Below are 15,784 nucleotides of genomic sequence, written 5' to 3'. Positions count from 1 at the left end.
CCTGGTATGACCAGTTGTAAAATGTCAACACATAAACCAATACATGTATATACGTTCTTTTCACAATTACGGAATTCAGGGAGCCCCGTTTTGCCATAGTTAGGATTTCATGTAAAATACTAAAAAAATAATGATTCTCTTGATGAATGTCTTTGTATAAGATGAATAGTTGGTATTTGATGTACTGGTTGAGGCGCCAACCTCCAGACGTCTGTAAAATGGAGTTTATGTTGGAAGTGCCTCTATTTCCCTCCTGAGTGTTCCTTTGCTCAATCTTATGGAAGCCTGAAAGTAAATACCGCGCCTTTTGATAAACACCTGTAGTTTTAATCTGAATGTCAAAATAACTAAGTCCTAATGATAATTTATACACAATAAATATACTTAATGTTAATAAGTAACTTAATACTTATAACTTATTGAAAAGAAATACATTTTTCTTTCAAAGTATTCTTTTTGAGTAATTTTAAAGACAAGTATGTCAAAGTCCTGCTTCATGTATTCACAGTATTCTAAATAGCTGCTAAGAAATTTGGAAATAAATTGAAAAATATTGAGCCATATCTTGTGTACAATAACGCATGCTTACAACAAACACGCTTAAAATGAATTGACTCTTACAGCAAAGCGATTTTGATTCCCATTGGCTTCCATATTATATCGTGAACTCGTTATTACGTTTTTTTATTGTAAACTCATACATTTGTACTACCTGTTTCAGATCCTCCAATTTTAAGTTGAAATCATCCATTTCATGTTCAAACTCTATCATCTCATTGATATAATTTCTATGAATTCTGACTCTCTCTACATCGTCCCCATGTCGTTTTTGACCAATGTTAGGTGCATTACCCCATCCATTGCTTGGAGGTTCGACATTTTCTGCATAATTTCTCAACAAGGTGTACATTGTTGATATTCCAAACTCACAACTATCGGCAGGCTCTCCCTTATCTTCAATAAAAGGAGTAGTTGATAAACTTTCAATGGTTTGGTTTGTGTCAGAAAAGAAAAGTCTATGTCTCACCAACTTATTCCTATATTAAAGATGAGTGTACCGGGCTACCAGAAAAAGCTACCTTACTGTGTAAGAGGTTATACATGTAGGTAAAAATAATCAGAATTTCCTAGTGAGAATCTAGAAATAATATTATCATTTAGCTTAACATTTACATGCATATTATAAAATGCAAACATTCTATCTGGAAAAGCATTTTCATGACATAAATTTACCTTAAAAATGGGTTTGTTTATGTTTTACTAATTCGACACTCCCTTCCCTGTTTTTATACTAATTTATTTAATTTGTAAAATGTATACTTTTTTTAAAAGAAAGGTCACAAAGAAAAGTCATTTGACATACCTGGATAAAGTACTGGTATTTGATCTTTATGTATTCTAATTCCTCCATTCTTAATCAAGTGTTTTTTGTCAGTCAACATATTTTGCAGTTCATGCCCAGGGAAGACATCATCGAAAAATATTTGAAGGGCATCTCGGGAAAGTCGTGTTAATTTGACGAAGCACAAGATACGTTTTTCATTACCTGAAAAAAAAGATATATACATATATGTTATATCTATTACATTTTCAACAGTAACATGCTGCAATTTATCCCTTGAATAAAGTGATATTGCACTATCGAAAAATGTACAAGTCGCAGAAACTCTCGATGTTCCAAAAGGTTTAACTATGCATTGGTTTTAATCATTAAATTTATTTAATTTCATTCAAGTCTCTCATTATTTAAAAAAAATGATATACATGTGTAATCAAATATAATTTTCCTATTTAACAGAATTGATAGAGAGAGGAACAAAATTAATAATTATTCTATGATTCCAAAACAAAAATCATATTTGCTATAATATTTCAAAGTATATGTCAAAGATATACAACTTAGGTAGAATTTCAATACAAACCTGGACCTGTATTTTTCTAAAATATAAAAGTGATGAAAGAGATTAAAACTCGTGCTTTCTGAAATGTAGAAACTCCAAACTCACTAAGATTAAAAAAGTCGTTTTTCTCATTTGACTTCCTAAATGCTACTTGTGACGTCATAAACATATTTTCTTCAAAAAGTTGCCGGAAACATAAATTTTCAGTAAAATTTTCTTTCAGATACTATAGCCCACATGCATCGCCCACAAAGATTTCGAAAAGTTTGACTTTTCAAAGCATTTTACACAACGTATCCAAATATTGAAGTGGTTTACAGCTGTGGGCAGTATTTTCTCAAGGAAAATATCCCCTGGAATGAGTCATTTTGAAGCTTTTTCTGCTTAAAACGTAGAAAAATGAGAAATTAATTACTCATATTTCCATTATGGTACTGCTTCATGCCATATTTTTTCATGAATTATCACACTCACATACTCAACTCATATTAATGATAATTTCAACACTTTCTGAAAACAAAATTTTTAGGGCACAATAAAGCAAAAAGCGTACCAAATTAAAGTAACACTGTCATAATGAATCAAAGCATTAAAGGAAAGTGAAATGCATAATTTATGTATTAATTAATAACCATAGAGTAAACTATATAAGTAGTTGAGTAAACTATATAAGTATTTTACTGTAATAGCATTTTTTGCATGGAACTTTCAAAGAAGTGTAAGCAAGTGAAGGAAAATGTGTCAAAAATGAGTCATAAACAGAAAGTGGAGATATTGGATAAACAGAAATTAAGGATATACACAACGTACATTACAAATTGTAATCTACTGGTTATTTTTTCTCGATATTATCAGTTTTAAAATCATAGTAAAATCAGATGTTCTAAGTAAAAAAAAAGCATACATTACTAAGGGTTTGCAAAGATATCAAATGATATAAATCCTTCTTTTTTCCCTTAAACAATATTGAAAAGTTATTAAATATATAATATTAGCTGAAATTTCCCATAAATTTGATTTAATGGAGGTGTATATTCATGAAGTATCATAAGAGTCGAAAACTTATTTAAACTCTTAAAAAAAAAAAAAAAAAAAAAAAAAAAAAGTTTAAAGCTATGCTGCGTATGTCTTTAACAGCTGCATTGTTTTGACTGTGTTCAAAACCCTTACTTTCTGTACATGCAGGTGGATGTGAGTGTACCCTCTGAACTTGAGGTCTTTGTTGGGATGGTGTAGAGCTTAAATAAACCAGAAGTTCCCCTTGTTCCAACTGAGTCTGACGTCTTTGTTGTGATGATGCAGAGTTCGAATAAACTGGTGGTTTCTCGCTAAACTCAATGACCATAATTTGTATTAGACCGAGAAGGTCCGACTGCGGCTGAAAGACCGAAAATGATTTTTTTTTAACTTAAATCCATTATCAAATATTTCATTAGGAGTATTATTGATAATACTGTATCAAAGTCAGGGTAAAACAAGAACATCATCATTGTAATTATGAATTTATCTTGTAAAATTCATATGCATCTCTTATTAGATTTCTCATATCATCTCTTAATTGCAAAGAAAAGAATCAAAATATATTTAATTATCTTAGATAAATGTTTGAAAAAAAACCCACAAAAGTTATTCCTAATGATATTTACGATTGTCAATGTAACTTACATATCTCCAATCCCTCAGGTAGGGCAAATCAAGTTTTCCGTTAGAGTCCATAAGGTTGTTGGCCTTTAAACACATGTCACTGGTTGGATTTACATAAACCATTGGCGGGTTATAGGGATGCGTGTCCAGTAACCACACTGTGACAGGAATGTTGTATACATTCCCTTGACATGTGGATTAAATATATTTACATAGTGAAAAGGAAAAGGATACCAACAGTCTAAAGTAATTAAGAGATTTCATGTTTATAATTATTTTACATGTAAAATATTTTTATCGAGACTGTAAAGTATACTTAAAAAGGCAACACAACAATAACAAACAAAGAAGGAAACCTGATTTAAAAAAAAAAACAACAACAAAAAAAAAAAACAACAAAAAAAACAAAAAAACAAAAAAACAAAACAAAAAAAAAAAAAAAAAAAAAAAAAAAAAAAACCCAAACACCCCTCCCACCAACAAATGAGGCAAAGGAACATTTTTTAGAATTGATTTACAATACCTTTGTACTCTACGGGGATCGTGCCACTTAGATTTAACAATTTCATCCTCCTACCGTCATTGAAATCTGAAAATTAAAAAAAGATATATTCCAATTTGACCAAATGGATTTTTACAGAGTCGTTACATAAACCATGATGATACTGAATATAGGGAAATTTTCTCCCCTTTCTTTCTCGCAAATGGTAGATTTGAAACGAAGGTAATTTCTTACAGACAGCATTATTTCTTAAAGTTAAAAGAACTGTGACTGGGCAAACTGAAAAACGGGGCAAAATTGTTTGCAAATGTGAAAGGGTTGTAAAATTACGCAGGGCGAAAATAACCCCGCATACAGTAATGTACAGCTAAAACATTTTCAGTCTACCATGCTTTTGTCAGAAATCAAACGCCTTTTTTGGATGTAAATATATTTGACTAAACATAGGCGCACACAAATGACATAGTGACTTTTGCACTTTTTTTAATGTTTTTTTTAATTCATGACAATTGATTTTTACTTCTTCTAGTAATTAGTTGATTTCCCATTTGTAAGAAAAATAACATAAATATCAATTGGTTTGTTATGAATTAAGCATTCCCGCTGAAGTGTCTTCCACATGTCTTTTCTAGCCTTTGGCTTGTATTAACCAAGGTCTCATTACTCTGAAGTTTCACCTTAAATGTTTTAGATTGACTTTCAGTCAGGATTCTTACAGGTCGCATAGTTGTATAAAATGTATTTTATTTGAGAAACTCTCAGAAATATATTAGTGTTCTTCTTTTGGACTTAGGAATAGGACTTTTGGACTTGGAATAGAAAACGATAGATATATTTAAATATATTATTCAGAAGCATGTCCTAATTCAAATGGCACAAGAGAATTTTTCAGACGAAATGAAGGTTCTATATTTCCGTTGCAGTAATCCAGTCCTGATTCAAACCCAAATAAAAATAGTTAGGGTCAAATATAGGAGACCAGACCCTACTCAGAACAAGAAAACAACTTAAAAATAAAAGATATGTTGAAGGAACTCTCGAATAGTATGCTCAATAAAAAAAAAATGTGAAAACTAAGATCATACCATGCTTCTATGAAAAGAGTTCATAACGTGATTAATTATAATAATGCCTTTATTCCAGGTAGAGGAGCAGCTAAGTATTATGGAGTAAATTATCAATTTACGATATAAAACTTTAATCAAATTGCACGAAATTCATCATTTTTTTTTGCTTTCACCTTTGTTTTAGCAAAATATGTATTTCCAATTAAAATGTGAATTTACTTAGTTCACAAAAACATCAAGATTAAGGTTTAAAAAATCCTTTTTTACATACATGTATAATACTATTATGCAAAAAAGAAGTTTTACATGTCTCTCTCTCTCCCCCTCTGCCTCTCCTTACTTACAAAATCTTTCTTGTCCAGGCCTAAGGTCTTTAAATTGACCTAGAGCGTCCATGATGTCCTTTTGGGCAATTTCTGCAAACTTGTACTAAAGAAGACAGTAACGTCCGATAAGTCAAAGAATGTCAATGCATAAAGTTACACCAATAACTTGAAAAGTTTTGAGCAATATTTCAATTGAGCACTTAAGTTGTTTCCTCAAAAGAGGAAACGAAAAGATAACATTACCCGATCCCTCTCTCCCTCTATTTATATATATAATATTCATGTAATTACAGCAAATATTATTTTTTATTTTTTTTTTTTAATATTGACGCTTTGTTATGTTTGGAGTACCTTATTTGTGATCACGATCTTTTGTACAGTGACAAATCTTAAGTTTGCTTTGTGTGTTATTCTTAATCAGATTTCTTTTCTTTCAATATCTGTTTATGAAATTGAATATTAAACGTTGATGACATATTAAGAGAAATTCATTATATTAATAATAAAGACTTTCTCAGCAATAAAAAAAGGGCACTCTGTACTTAATATGGTTTTAGCGCTTGTACAATGTACCTTTTCAAGCTTATACGTAACACTGATCCTTAACAATGTCATTTTGTACAAGAAAATTATATTAAACACATAATATATTGACGTTTAATGCCGAATTTGTAAAAAAAAGTTTACCCGACTCGTCGCTTGCGTTATTACATCTCCAACAGAACTTCCTGCCATTCTGCGTCTATCATTCAAGTTTGATGAACTTCCTATAATTTAAAATTAAGTTTTTCTATTTTCGGTTTATTTAAAACGATATGTTATGAGATTCGAGGTTTTATTTTTATCAGTTGACTCATACCTAAACTTTTATCTTACCTACATATATTTACAGGTATAAATATTTTCCTGTCAATACTAAATCTATGTATAAATCTCGCGTCCTACATTCACGTAGGTTTTAAAATCCTCTCTCCGATTTGCGATTCAAACAGATTTAACATAAAGGAATTAAAACTGCAAAGTTGAACATTGTAAATACTTTTTCTATTGAATATGTCCAAAAAGTTAATTATGCTTTATAATTTTTTTATGGTACTTAAGCAATGTTGCATTACCAAGAAAATAGTACATTGTATAGAAGATATTGCACTTTGAAATGAAATTCCGAGACTGTTTGAAAAAGTTTACAATACTTCAACTCTTTTAACAACTTAAATTAATGTGTGTGTTTTAATGGCAATAGAAGTGTTTTGTGTGGCGATTCTATAGCTGTTAATATACAATTTTTTGTCTCCTAAGGAAAGGAGTGAATGCGCGGAATGTGATAAAATAAGTATCATTAAAAGTATCACATTAAACAGAGTTTTATTGTAATAGGATTAAAATTCTCAATATTTAATATAGTAATTATGGAATCAGTTAATTATTTCTCTTACAGGATGTTTATAGATGAAAACAAGTAAATCATATGTTTTGTTTTAAACATACTTCATTGACATCATCAAATGGATTAGTAACATGCTCTGGCAACGTACGAGTTCCTCTCCATATATATAATACATATTTGTCATGTACACTTATACAAAAACATATACAAATAGGATGATTATTATTACATGTATGCATCTATTTAAAACTACAAGATTCTTGTTCTGAGTTTCAATCACTTTTAGTTTTCTTTTTCTCAAAACTAGAATTTGAAATAGTTTTTCCTCTAATTTCCATTAACAGAGTATTCAGATATAATTGATCACATGTTGTAAATCGTTAATTTTCATCATAAACAGAACACAAGTTTTCCATGTTATTAACTGGGCATGCATACTGGATTTTGACATCAATTATTCTTTGCTTTATTAAGTCAATATATTAAGGTTTATTTATTACCAGCGTTAAACCATCGGGGTTTGGAGCAGAACATCGGACGTTGGCGAGACCATCAAACTTTGGCGACAGCATCGGACTTTGGAGTCGTACACATATATTCTGCAATGCCTTTAAGTCAAAAATTCCTCTGAGCCTATTTAGACTCCTTAACAGAAATACAACTTGGATACGAAGTCATTTGACGTCATAGTCTTGAATGTCTCATGCGGTTTGAAGTTTGAAGAGGGTGATCAAAGTTAATTGATTGATTTTTTTCTTTTACCTCCCATTCAGGAGTTTTTCACTCATATAATGCTGGTGAAGGGCTTCAAATTTACTATACTCGGCACTCAGTTCCTTGAGCAGTGAGGGTGCCAACACCTACCATTACACGGTATCTTGGTTTTTAAAGTCTAAACCAAAAGACCTGTGACTTTCTCTTTTAGTACCGGACGCTTGGCAAGAGTTACTACCTATGTTTTTGTCTTAGGTTTCAAGCTGTTTTAGTCTTAGGTTTCAAGCTGATCGTTAACGAGAATTAAACCCGGACCTCCTGATCACGACGCCAACGACCTACTACTGGAACTATGCTAGTGACCGTGACCAGTACAACGTTTCAAGTGTAAGCTGCGCTAGGGTTTTTGGTGATACAACTGCCCAACGATCACACCGTTAAACATATCATTTGTTAAAAGAGTCAATAAATTTGGTGAAATTAATATTGATCCAAATGCAGTCCATACATGTAGATAAATGTAGATCTATGACATAGTATGAATTATTTTTCATTTTTAGACTACATGTAAGTTCAATTAATATTAAACTAAAAATATAAAATATGAAATATCACAAAAACAAAAATCATAAATTTTGAGTATATTTGCGAAAATTCTGACAAAATTAATAATAGAACATGGATTGTTATAAAAATTACAGCATAAAGTAATTTTATTTAAGTGTGGGGCCTTATGTAATACCTCATTAAAGTACGTGTGTTAAGTGCTTATTTATCGATGTTTATTAATTTGAAAAATTTTTAATTATAGGTTCAATTAACCATAAATGCATATTGTTATTGATGTAATATAAATCTATGCAAAAAATATTACGTTTTTAATATTTCCTTATTTCCAGTAATTAAACAGCTGTTTGCTTTAGAACATTTATACTTACATTCGTTAAATTATTTTCCATTTCTTTGTTACATTCTATTGCCAAACGGTTAAAAACTATGAGGATCGTTAGAGACTTATACAAAATATTTATTTTTTGACATCTTTTCATATTGGGATATCTGAACAATACTGAACTTTTTGAACGTGTACATATTTATAAATATTGTGCGCAGTAGTTATATCGAATATTTACATTTGCTGTGTTTTCTACTAAACCAGTTATGAAATTTATTTGAAAGCTATCTTTGAGTATAGTCACGCATAGAAATATATAAGGGAAACTCGAGGAAAAATGAAGACAGAATGAGGCTAACGTCTGAAACGAGAATGTAATGCAACAAAAATATAACAATATAGGACAAAACTTTTCAAATCTTCACTATATTTCTGTTGGTTTCAAACATTTTACATTTGCACGTAGGCATTTTTTCATAACCAGTCTGTGTAATTTATACACCAATTACACTCACAAAACTAAAAAAAAAACAACATTCCGTAAATATACGCAAGAAGAGTTTTCATCAGTAAACTTTCGTTTGAAGAAAAAAAAGTAAAATGAAATTGGTAAACCTTTGGTTGTAAATCATTTCAAAAATTTCATGTTATTTGATTTTTTTTTCTTTTCGTAGCCCAGATGTGTCAATCTAATTAAATGCATTTAAATATTCCTAATGAATAATTTATAGTAAATGAACTGAATTAGTGAATACAAATGAAATGTACGAATACTGAAAAATACTTAAAATTCAACATTGTACTAGCAATTTGTGTTTTAAGTGATGCAATAAGAAATATTTTCTCAGTATTACTTTTATTCTACATGAATGTACTCAAAATAAACACATTTAATAATACAAATAGAGCCTAAGTTGGTCTCCGAGAAACAACAACTTGTGTTATGAAAGCTTAAATGTTAAATGGTAATCTTCCATACATGCGCAGGAAAGAAAAATCTTATCTATGTTAGCGTGTACAATTTATTTGTTTCGGTGGTTAATGCTTATCTATCTACATATCAATATAAGATATAGGAAAATCCATTAGCTTTTCTAAAATATGGTAAGTAGAATATGAAAAAATATATATAAAAAAAAAGTATATATATATCGATATATCTTTGTGTGAAAAATCGACCAATTGTAGCGAGTAAATTACAAAATAACACGAAAAAGACAAACAATCAATATGAAGTTTAATTGCAAATGTTATATATTACTTTTACTTATCAAATTAGCATGAATTATTAGCACTTATTCATAATTAGATGCCGAACGTTTGAGGCTGTTCCCTACATAGCTTTTTATTTGAGAAAACCTTATATATTGATGCAAAACACAGACAGAAACATCAATAATTTCCTAACCAATTCTGATGCTTGTACCCACTGGGAACTGTATTATGTTAAAACGCTCATTACAGTGTATGTACCAAAAATAATTGTAAATTTTATGCCAAATTGAATATTCATTACTTTTAATGATTGTATTGAAAGAAATAAAGGGGTTCAAGAGTTCATGTACAGGTATAAAAAGCCTTCCTTATTTGTAATTAAAAAACAAATCATGATTCTATCCTACAATTCTTGTCATGCTGTTGTTTTTCTTTTTTGCATGATTGGTTAACACAGTCGTTGAGGGAAAAATTAAAGGTCTCAAAGTGAAATGTTTTGTTGTCATCCACATATTTATAACTTGAAATAATGACAAAAAAATGCCACCAATAAGCATGATGAAAAGGTGTATACAAAAAACCCCCTCAAAATTAGATTTTTTTATTCAACCAAATCTAATCAGGTTTAAAAAGAACAAAAGAATGTATAGAATATGACTAATTAGTTTATGCCCTTCGTTTTGAACTTACATTTCATGTTTCAACTGAATTTACTTTATGCTGAGATTTTTATCAAAATAACCATCTTTAAGGTGAAAAGTATTTGTACTCTCTGAACAAACCAAAATTTGATCATCTTCATATGATTTAACATTGCTTCCTGGATAATATATTACATACACAAAAGAAATTATCATTGATTATGATTTTGTTTCCAGTGATAACAAATTCAAATTAAAGAAACCTCTTGCCTGGTTCGTTAATTGAAAGATAAAAAGGGTGTTTTTGTTTCACATGCAGTGTTTCTCTTTAATGAGTGTTTTGATTTACATATTATATGTTCTTTTTAGATACAACATTAACATGGCTCTCGGTTGATTTGGTAGGCTGCATATGACATATTTCTAAAACGAGGCAAGCTATTGTCAAACAAGTTGATGAAGCAAGGATTTCAACAGTCTTGTTTGAAATCATCATTTTGCAAGTTTTATGGTCGATACAATGATCCTTTCAGCAAATACAGTACAACCTATCATTAAGACAAATGCTGACTGACGTTTTTCATGCTAATTATTAGGTCATTATTTACACACTGAATTGTCTACAGATTTTTCTTTTTTCCCCGATCATGGCAAGAAGCACAAGGCGGGTGTGACCGGTCGGCAAGGAACGCTCACTCCTCCATGGCACCTGATCCCACTTCTGATGTTTTTTTAGAGATTCATGTTTGCCTTGCTCCAAATTTATGTTGTTTCAATGGACTTTTGAGATTGATTACCGTTCATAATCTTCATACATGTATTTCATTACAGTAAACTTAGCTAAATGATGTTGTAAAGTAAGATGAAAGGCATTTATTATCTTCTATTAATTTGTTTTCTTTGCTGTTTGGAATTTCTTTGTTTTTGTGTGGCTATTTTTTAAAATTTATTTCAATTTTATAAAAGAGAGATAAAATTTTAATGAATTTTTGTTTTTATTTGTTAGCACTGAGGTTTAAAAAATTCTTCTAGTTGTTTAATAGAAGGCCCTCTCCTTTGCTAGTCTCTTTTGTATGCTGCTATTGAAAATTGCTTGTTATCTACATTTCGAATAATGAAAACAATATATTTATTTTTTTTTAACAAATCTAAATTCAATACATTTTAAGAATTTTATGTAAATAGTTTATTATGCGTTCATGTAATCAACTAGAATATTTTATTAGTTTCTGGACTCAGAAAAATAAATAACATGTTCATTTTATCCCTATTTGACTCTCTATTTTGTTAGTAATACAAACATTTAACATAATGTTTCAATCTATTGAATTTATTAAGCGTGCTAAGTGTATTATAAAAGAAGATCCAGATTTCAAAACAAGATAAAACACTTGTTATTATTATGTAAATATGCAGCTTTTCTATGTATTAGCAAAATATATCGAGTATGCAATTTTAAATCTAATTTCTCAAGAAATTTAAATCAAGTATGAATTATGTTTGCTTTCATCTAATAAGCATGATGTTTATGTAAATTTGAAAAAAAAAATCATTTGATTTTTCAGATATGTTTTCTAAATTTCGGAAGATGTTATTGAATATTTAGATTCTGTGCAAAATTCCAGGCCGTTCCACTGTAAATCACCCTTGGCTATATGAACCTTGAATTTTATATCTGTATAAAATAGCCGAGGTTGTCCTCCAGCAAATCAACCTTTCTTTATATGAACCCGCAGGTTTTTATCTCCAGATTAATGGGTTACTGCCGTTGAAAGGATACGTAGATAACAAATAGCATATATAGATATTTTTCTATTTGACACAAAAGCCCGTGTTTATAGGATAAAGTATAATAGATAACGTGGATAGTGCACACAAAATTGACTGCAATACCTTGTTACAATTTTGTATATAGTTTTTCTTCTTATGCATCAGCTGTTTAATATTGTTTGATTTGCAAATACAGAAAAGTGATTTATCATGGGTTCAGGCTTCAGACTTTATTTAATTTCATTTCTAATTATGTTTATTTCGGTCAAAAGCTCTATAGATCTTGTGTTTATTGTTAAAAGGAATCCGACATTAAATAAAATTTTCTGAATCTAAACTTTTCTGAAATAATATTGTATTATACTTTTAATTTAAATCAGTCAATTAATCAATTAATGACAGACAAAGTAAGTATTGCAATTCTAATAATTTTTTGTCAAGCATGAAATTAAATTTCTTTTACTTCGATCTTCAATTTGGTGTACAAATGGAACAAATATTTCTATCGGTTTCAATTTACGTATGTTGGTCAAGATTTGATTGATTTTTTCGGGCGATTAGTTTTTTTTACTTACAAAATTTGCACAAGTAGCAATCTTATAGATGGAAAAATGTGAAATACAAATGGATATGTTTTAATATATAATAAATAGCCAGAATATATAACAATGTAATTCCCGAACAAATTAAAGGCTAATTCCGTAAAGAATGTAACTAAGGCCTTCAAGGGCTAAAAATCAGACATGGAAAGTACGTCTGCATCATGAGTAGTTACATAATTCATTATAGTCATTGTTAAAACCCTTGTTTTAAAAGAAACCTTATACAAGCAACCTTATACATAAAATACTAGATCATTGCCTTACCATGACTTTTCCCTTTGTACATAACGGGGTCTTGTTACACATTTTATTAGTACTATTCAAAACAAAATTTTGTGGCGCCATTCGGTGTATTTCATTTGTATAAAATGTTCAAGTTCTGTCAGTCTTTGTTTAATTATAAATGTGTTTGAAATTCGTACAAGGTCAAAAGCAACATTTAACCCATTACATTAATTGAATTATGAATCTTTTAAAATACACAGGCTCTACTTAATGATCTCCCACTGTGGGACGTGGAGACCGGTCCTTCGGATGAGACCGTATAAACCGAGGTCCTGTGTCGCAGTAGGTGTTGGCACGAAAAAGATCCTCACTGCTCAATGGCCGTAAGTGCCGAGTATAGGACAAAATTTGCAGCTCTCCACCGGCAAGTGATGGCGTCTCCATATGAGTGAAAAATTCTCGGGAGGGACGTTAAACAACATACAAACAAACTTAATGATCTCAGTATATTTAATTGTTTTTTTTTCGTTGAAACTAATTTAAAATCTTTGGAAACCTTTCTTAATTATGATGCCAAATATTGAGTCTATAACAATATACTAATAAAAATACTTCAATAACTGTGTCTACTACAATATTATCGATTTCCATTTACTAGGTGTTCTGCATCAAATGTGTGCATCTATTTCCATAGACAGATTTTTAGAAAATAAACCTATGATAAGCTATGTATATCAATATATATATATATATATATATATATATATATATATATATATATATATATATATATATATATATATATATATATATATATATATATATATATATATATATATATATATGACTGCCGTCATGAGAAAAGGGCCCTTATCTTTTGACGTCACAATGCACAGAAAACGACGTCAAAGTTGCAGTATTGAAAACACGGAAGTATTTTTTGTTGACTGCGTCGTGAACAAGAAATAAAATTGGATTTCCAAGCGTATCCCACCCCCCAGTCAAATAATATGAAATTTGATACGGACATTTTTGATAAATTGTATTGTTATTATTTAGTACATGCATTCATTCATAATTCTGTTTAAGTATTTAACTTGATATCACATAATTAATCTCAACGCGACATTGAACACATTGTTACGTAGAGCGATTTATAGCGATGTCTGTACATTACGCACAACTAAAGATGCTGTATATTTGTTTTCTGAGCAATTTGCAAATGCTTAAATTTGACTCATATTAAGTAGACTTAATATTAAAAAAGTATTCTACATAAACGTTTATGTTTTTTCAAAGAGAATGGGAGAGAGAGAAATCAATTCAATAATATGCGTTTTTTATAAGTGTTTCTTTATTCTGAAAAATACCTTCATATAAAATGTATTTAGTCATTTTAATTTTAATCCATAGTTAAACATATTGATATGCACAGTTAGACCAGCTCAGTGTGAAGCGCCGATTTCTCTCTGTGTGTGTGTGTGTGTGTGGGGGGGGGGTAATTGACAAGTCAAAAAAATCTCTGAATGAAAAGGCAACCGGTAAAATTTCAAATTAAAAAAGTGAACCCATCTTTCTTTGGATACAGATACCGGTAACATAGGAGATTCGAATCTCCTACTAAAACAAATAAGGAGCAAGAGAATATGCTAAGGAAAAAACGGAGGAAGTGGGTGCCACGAAAAATTTGCTTAAAAAACAATTTTGCAATAATCAAACAAATACATTAAAAAGTAGTCTTTGATAACAATTACTATTTTATCAATTTTCTTAAATTGTTCCGATAAAAGCCGGCTTGAAATTGAACTGCAACAATATGTTTTAAATTAACAACAGGTAATACGTGGACTTTTTCTAGCAGCATTACATGTATATACTCAATGTTGAAGATAATAACAATTCCATCGCCAGTGATATTATGATTGAAAGTATTTATGAAACATACAGAGGAAACAACAGATTAAACAATAGATTAAGTTGTAAAGAAATTACAAACTTCTGATAAATGTTGAATTGGCGACATCTTTTGAGAATAAATCACTGATAGAGGAAAAGTACTAGTAACAAGTGGATATGAGTGTCATATTCAGATGTCATCAACCACATTAACACCAATCGCACGACAACAAAGACAATCAAGAAATCTACATTTTGAGAAATATGAACTTCAAACATAAAAGCACTGGTGATGTTTAGAACGGGAAAAAAACGGAGGTTCATGTAAAACTTTGATGACCGTGAAATATGTAAGGAAGAAATTTTTTTGTACCGACTATATAGAATTCATGTATGTAATAAATTGGTCACGTTTCGCATTGAAATCTTGGACGTCGAGTCTCAACTCTGATATCTCGATACCCCGGATATTTTGACATTTTCTGAAGTTCTGTTGATGCCGGGATACTGAAGTTTATACCTGTATAGGACTTTAAGGAAAATGATTTTAAAATCAAACACACACACCTTTCTGCTTTTAAAGACAAAAAAATCCAATAACTAGGAAAAATGGTTTGCCTATTTACCTTTAGCTTTCAGGACGAAAGCAGATACTTAGTCGCCTGTGAAGAGAGTCAAGTTAGTGCGGACCGGTAGAGTTTAAAATATGAAAAGCTTAGGTGTCAGGATATAGCTGATGTCACAGAGGAAGATGAATAAATGGCCTTAATTGCGTAAAAATATATTCAAGTCTCGCAAGATATTCAGTTTCAATTTCAAATAGATTTTGTCAAAATTGTAATGCAACTGTACTTCAATTCCCACAGAAAAGTTCAGCTCCGTTTAGTGTGCATATATAAAAAAGAGCCATGGGCAGTACAACCATTTCTTTGAACAAACTTTACAATGTTTTTAAAGAACTTTCCGTAAATCTGAGTTGGGAACCAGACAATCGTTGTA

General features: G+C 30.2%; 1 protein-coding gene across 1 annotated transcript; it reads right to left on the bottom strand.

The window, feature by feature from the left end:
• Positions 1–1,127: 1,127 nt before the first annotated feature.
• Positions 1,128–7,421, bottom strand: LOC133203383 (tumor susceptibility gene 101 protein-like). The gene is made up of 7 exons (XM_061339174.1): positions 7,386–7,421; positions 5,459–5,543; positions 4,069–4,134; positions 3,567–3,730; positions 3,072–3,279; positions 1,364–1,546; positions 1,128–1,138 (listed from the first exon to the last, which is right to left on the bottom strand). Exons 1-7 carry the CDS (start codon positions 7,419–7,421, stop codon positions 1,128–1,130), a joined length of 753 nt encoding a protein of 250 aa, XP_061195158.1.
• Between the last annotated feature and the right edge of the window lie 8,363 nt (positions 7,422–15,784).

This window comes from Saccostrea echinata, unplaced genomic scaffold (genome assembly GCF_033153115.1).
Source record: "Saccostrea echinata isolate AGI-Se365-2 ecotype Australia unplaced genomic scaffold, CSIRO_AGI_Sech_v1 ptg000050l, whole genome shotgun sequence".
NCBI classification, from domain to species: domain Eukaryota; kingdom Metazoa; phylum Mollusca; class Bivalvia; order Ostreida; family Ostreidae; genus Saccostrea; species Saccostrea echinata.
This window is presented reverse-complemented; position numbering and strand designations above follow the sequence as displayed.